Genomic DNA, 5,576 nt, shown 5'->3' with positions numbered 1-5,576 from the left:
CTGCTGGGCACAGCTGCTGGGCCAGCACTGACCTGCCCCAGCTCTGCACACAGACATTGCTGCTGCAGCTCCAGAGAAGGCAACAGAAGGGCATCTCTGCAGAAAATTTGCTGGCAGATCCTTTAGTTAATTAAAAGCACCAAAGCTCATTGACACAGTCTGGGGCCACAGGGAAGGTGGAAAGAAACAAAATGAGAAATGGCAAAAACAATTATATTTATTAGTTAACAAGATTAAAAAAGTAAAATAAAAAGAGAAAGAACCTCCAAAATGAAACCAACAAGAAGGATCTAAGATGACTTTTATTTCAAGTGATTTGCAGAAATTGGCCAGCAGTTTATTGTTTCTGAAACCATCCAGTCATCAGTTTCCACACTGCAGCCTTGAGCTCCTGGTTTCTCAGGCTGTAGATGAGGGGATTCAGGGCTGGAGGCACCACTGAGTAAAGAACTGACAGGGTCACATCCAGGGATGGGGAGGAGATGGAGGGGGGTTTCAAGTGAGAAAACACAGCAGTGGTGATGAACAGAGAGACCACGGCCAGGTGAGGGAGGCAGGTGGAAAAGGCTTTGTGCCGTCCCTGCTCAGATGGGATCCTCAGCACAGCCCTGAAGATGTGCACATAGGATAAAACAATGAACATAAAACATCCAAAAAATAAACAGGCACTAACAGCAAGAAGCTGAAGTTCCCTAAGATATGATTTGGCACAGGAGATCTTGAGGATCTGTGGGATTTCACAGAAGAACTGGCCCAGGGCATTGCCATGGCACAGGGGCAGAGAAAATGTATTGGCTGTGTGCATGAGAGCATTGAGAAAGGCACTGGCCCAGGCAGCTGCTGCCATGTGGGCACAAGCTCTGCTGCCCAGGAGGGTCCCATAGTGCAGGGGTTTGCAGATGGACACGTAGCGGTCGTAGCACATGATGGTCAAGAGGGAAAGCTCTGATCCAAGGAAGAAGATGAGCAGAAATAGCTGAGCAGCACATCCAGTGTAGGAGATGTTCCTGGTGTCCCAGAGGGAATTGTGCATGGCTTTGGGGACAGTGGTGCAGATGCAGCCCAGGTCAGCGAGGGCCAGGTTGAGCAGGAAGAAGAACATGGGCGTGTGCAGGTGGTGGCCGCAGGCTACGGCGCTGATGATGAGGCCGTTGCCCAGGAGGGCAGCCAGGGAGATGCCCAGCAAGAGGCAGAAGTGCAGGAGCTGCAGCTGCCGTGTGTCTGCCAGTGCCAGCAGGAGGAAGTGCCTGATGGAGCTGCTGTTGGACATTTGCTGGGGCTGTACATTGGGGACCTGTTCATGGATAAATGACAGTGAAGGGTTAGAGGAGATACCTGTAACCAAAATCAAAGCCATTTTCCACACACCCTCCTTTATAACACACATGGACATGCTCTTGTGTTTAAGAGTTCTGATGTTTTCTTTTCAAGCTCTTTCCATGTACTTCCTGGTATTCTTGGATATCAGAAACCCTCAGCATTTCTGCTGCCCTCTGGTAGAACAGAGTGATTTCCCTGAGGCAAGATAATGAGTGGAAACTGGGGGCATATGATCTGTCACTTCATACTGTTTGCAGTTTCTCTAGGCTTTCGCTTTTCTCGAGTGGAGGATGTTCACACTCCCACGTTTCTCTTAAAACCCCAGGCACTGCAGAGAGCACATAAATCCACCACAGCCCAGCTCCATTTTTGTAGCAAAGGACTCACGTTGCTCTTTCCACCAACCCAGCAGCATTTTCAGTGTCACAACACCTCTGTCTTTCCCCATCAATCTTAAAACTCTGAGATGCTCTAGGACAGGTTTGCATTATGGGTTGAAGCTCCCAGCCTGGACTGAAATCTCAGAGGGACTTGCAAGTGTCCTTATGATGGCATTGGGTTAAGGGAGATGCAGCTCCTTCCCTGGCTGCACTGACAGCATTGCCCAGAGCCGGGCACTGGGGACAACGTCACCCTGAGCCAGCTGTGCCCCCTCCAGAGCCCCCAGTGCCGGGCAGCTGCTCCCAGCCCTGTGCTCTGCAGAGGGAACTGGGCCCGGGGCTGCAGAGCTGCCCCACGTCTCTGCTGCAGCTCTGCCTGCACAGGAGGGTCTGCAAGCCTTGGAGCCCTGGCCCTGAGGGCAGAGGCTGGGCTGGGGCACAGGAGGGAGGGGGCTTGTTCAGAGGGAGGGGCTGCACTGGAGGGGATCCTGTGGACATCTCTAAACTCTCCCTGCCACAGCATTTCTGGGTTTTGTTTTCTCTCATTGCCCGATCTTCTCTCTGCTTCCTGGAGATTTTCCTCCTGCAGGTGTTTGCCCGTGCCTGATCTCTCCCTGCCAGCACTCACAGACCCCAAATCTCTGTGCACTCTCCTTGGTCCGACAGAACCCTGGTTGTTTGCAGGGCACTGGCTGGGGGCAGGTTCTGTTTCTAGCTTGGAGAAAGGACAGCTCAGACTGAGCCTGATGGTTAAGAGCAAAGGTGATGCTGGTGCTGTCCATGGGCAGAGTGGCTGAAAGCACATTAGGGAACCCATGGATCACTTAAAGTAACAGTTCAGATGTCTCAAGTACTTGTCCAAATTCATAACTTATAATACATACTATCTTTAATATTTAACTCTCCCTTCTTGTTAGTCTTCAATAGTGGGAAACTGAATACAAAGTCTTAGGACATTTCCGCATTTTTGTCAAAAAACCCTTCTTGGAAATATTCTATGACTGATCATAACCCCTCTGCATGTCAGAGCTTCATGAGCATTTCACCTCCCCTGCACCAGAAATACCCAGAGTTGTACTCACAGGGTCTGTAGGCATTGGGATGTTCCAGTTTTCGGAGATCATTCCAGGAGCTGCAGCTGCATTGTCCTGCAGCCAGAGGTTCCTGTGCCAAGGGCTGGCAGTGATTCTGCCCCAGGCACTTCTCAGCACCTTCCCAGCCCTGACTGATTGAAGCTCTCTGTGCCTCTGTGCTGTGCCCAGGGTGGCTGCAGGCAGTGCCCCAGCCCTGCTGGGCTGGCAGAAGAGCTGCTCATCAAGAGAAATGTGCTTTTGAAGCTCTTCTTAATTACCAGGAGCTGCCTCTGTGCCAGGAGCCCAGCCCAGCTCAGCAGCACAGACAGAGCACGAGGACTTCAATGAGCCTCTGGGGCTTTGTGCTCAGGCCCTGAACATCAGTCCCTGAGAGGGAGATGAAGAAACCTCTCCAGAACTCCAAGGCAGAATCCAACTCCAAAGTTTCTTGGACTTTTAATGGGTCCCACTGAGGGACACAACTGAGAAAGTGTCCCCAGGCCCCAGGCAGAGCAGAGAACTGGAGACAGTGATGACAGGTGGGGACAAAAAGAGGCCAAGTCTTGGTGCCCTGGGGCACAGCAGCAGGGTCTGTGCCACCAAGGGCTGTGAGGAGACACCTTGTCCTGAGGCCCTGGGGCCTCCTGGCACAGCCCCAGCCAGGCTGGGCACTGTCAGCCCCTTGTCCTGCCCTCAGCAACCCCCCCTAGCCCACATCCCAGTGGCCTCAAGGATCTGCTGGAAGGAGTCCCTGGGGAGCCTTGCTCAGCAATGGCCCTGGGGGCTCCTGAATGCTCTCTGCAGGGACTGCAGGTTTTCCAAAGAACTTTGGGTTTGGCTTTTGCCTTGGAGTCTCTGAGAGGTTTGTGCAATCATGGCCTCCAATTATCTGCTTTAATTAGTCCCTGGAGAGGCTTTATCAGTAACAACACTCATTGGGGCTCATTAATACTTCAGGGTACTTCAGTTATTTTAAAGTACTTGGCGTTTCCCTTTTGATAAAAACTCTGTGATAAGTTTATGCAATCATGGCCTCAATTATCGGCTTTAATGAGTCCTTACAGAGCTTTGTACTGACACTCAGTAGGGCTCATTAACACGTTGAGATACTCAAGGTTTTTAATGCACTTTATGGATTTAAGAATACTTTTAGGTACTTTTAAGGTATTTCCTTCCCACACTGACTATCTGAGAGGTTTTTGTGCTTTCCTGGCCTCCAGTTCTCTCCTCCAAGCAGTCCATAAGGAGCCTGTGTTGGGTATCCTCCCCCTCTCTGTTTTACAGCAAAGATGGAACTGGAAGAATTTTTGAAGACTTTCAAAAAGCATCCAAAACACATGGGAAAATTAACAATACAAGAACAACCACTAAAAGAGTTAAATGTCCTGTTTTAGCTAGACATCATCCAACCTTTTAGTCCCTTGGATTGGAAGAGTTTATTAAACCAGTTGTTGTTTTCCACTTGAAGCTTCTTGAGCCCTTCCTTCAATACTTGAATGCTCTTTTGGATTGACTCGCTGTGGCTGGAGAGGTTCATGCAACAAATGCCCTCAGAGTCTACACAGCCATGCCCATGTGCTCAGAGTAAAAACTCTATCGCTGTTCTGTAAGGTGGCATGTCTGATGGTCTCTATGTCTGAGAGCAGGCTACTCAATGTGAGGGAGGTAGCATTGGTTTGCTTACTTAACAGACACCCAAGACGGTCTAATTGTCCTAAAGCTTTAGCTGCAGCCACCCAAGGCAGTCTAAATTGGGGGTGCTACCAATCCAATACCTGGATTGAAGCTTTCAAAGCCATCTCTTTGATATCACCCAATACTTCTCTGGGGATACTTGCTGCTTGATCATCTGGTAGGCTGTGTTGTCCTTCTCCAGCTAGATGGTTGATTGTCAATTTTGCCCTTGCCTCATTATTAACATAGTCATTGCTATTAATTGATTTAGTATACACTTCCATCCCCTTTCCATCCCCCTTCCCACAGGGTGTATTCTGCAGGTCACAACAACATGGTCATAATATATTTTAAATCATAGGAGGTTGAGACATATGCTGTAAACATGGCACTTATTAGGCCATTAAAACAAGGTAAGTCTATCCTATGGTCTTTAGCTGCCCTGCACAGATCCTTGATTTCCCCTCAAACCGGTGGCTGATACCTGGGATTCTGCCCCCTTCTTTCATAACATGCGGGGGCAACGAGGAGTTTTGAGACTATTTGCCAGTCTCCTTCCTTAAGTGTTTCTTTCCAAATCCTTTCCTAGGGATCTTCTGTGGTTGAGGGGCAAGGTGGCTCTGGGGAATTGAAACTCTCTTCTGGGGAGGAAGAATAACTTGGAACAGAAACATTTGGATTAGAAATAGTGTGACAGCTGGCCTTAATATACTTGACCATGTGGGTTATATTGTTGCCAGACAGTGAGGCAAAGGGCACTGCATTTTGTCAGGGGTTGGGAGGAAAGGCCTTGATTTAGGGTGGCCGACTTCAAGGGTGGAGTTCTGGAGGTACTGACAGTGGATTGACCGTGGGGGTGTGACCCACAGTTGTGGGGGTGGAGTCCGGAGGTTCGTTCAGGGCGGAAGAGAAGGTTGTGGTAGCAGGAAGTGGAGGACCCAAGATGGAGGCAGGATGGTCGGGCTCCCAAGCCACATTCAGGCTCCTTCCATCTTCAGTCTCCAGGGCATGATGCTCCAAGACCGCGTGGCCATTGCCATCTTGGACCATCATGGAAGGTCTGAGAAAGGCAGGTTTGAGCGGAGGTCCTGAGTTTGGAGTGTCTCAGGGTGGTGTGGAAGATGGGGAG

At 49.9% G+C, this 5,576-nt stretch overlaps 1 protein-coding gene across 1 annotated transcript; it reads right to left on the bottom strand.

The window, feature by feature from the left end:
- Positions 1-337: 337 nt before the first annotated feature.
- Positions 338-1,357, bottom strand: LOC141727923 (olfactory receptor 14A16-like). The gene has a single exon (XM_074534210.1). It carries the CDS (start codon positions 1,355-1,357, stop codon positions 338-340), a length of 1,020 nt encoding a protein of 339 aa, XP_074390311.1.
- Between the last annotated feature and the right edge of the window lie 4,219 nt (positions 1,358-5,576).

The sequence above is a fragment of the Zonotrichia albicollis genome, unplaced genomic scaffold, assembly GCF_047830755.1.
Source record: "Zonotrichia albicollis isolate bZonAlb1 unplaced genomic scaffold, bZonAlb1.hap1 Scaffold_257, whole genome shotgun sequence".
Classification (NCBI taxonomy): Eukaryota; Metazoa; Chordata; class Aves; order Passeriformes; family Passerellidae; genus Zonotrichia; species Zonotrichia albicollis.
The sequence above is the reverse complement of the archived record's forward strand: the minus strand, read 5'-3'. Positions and strand labels throughout refer to the sequence as shown.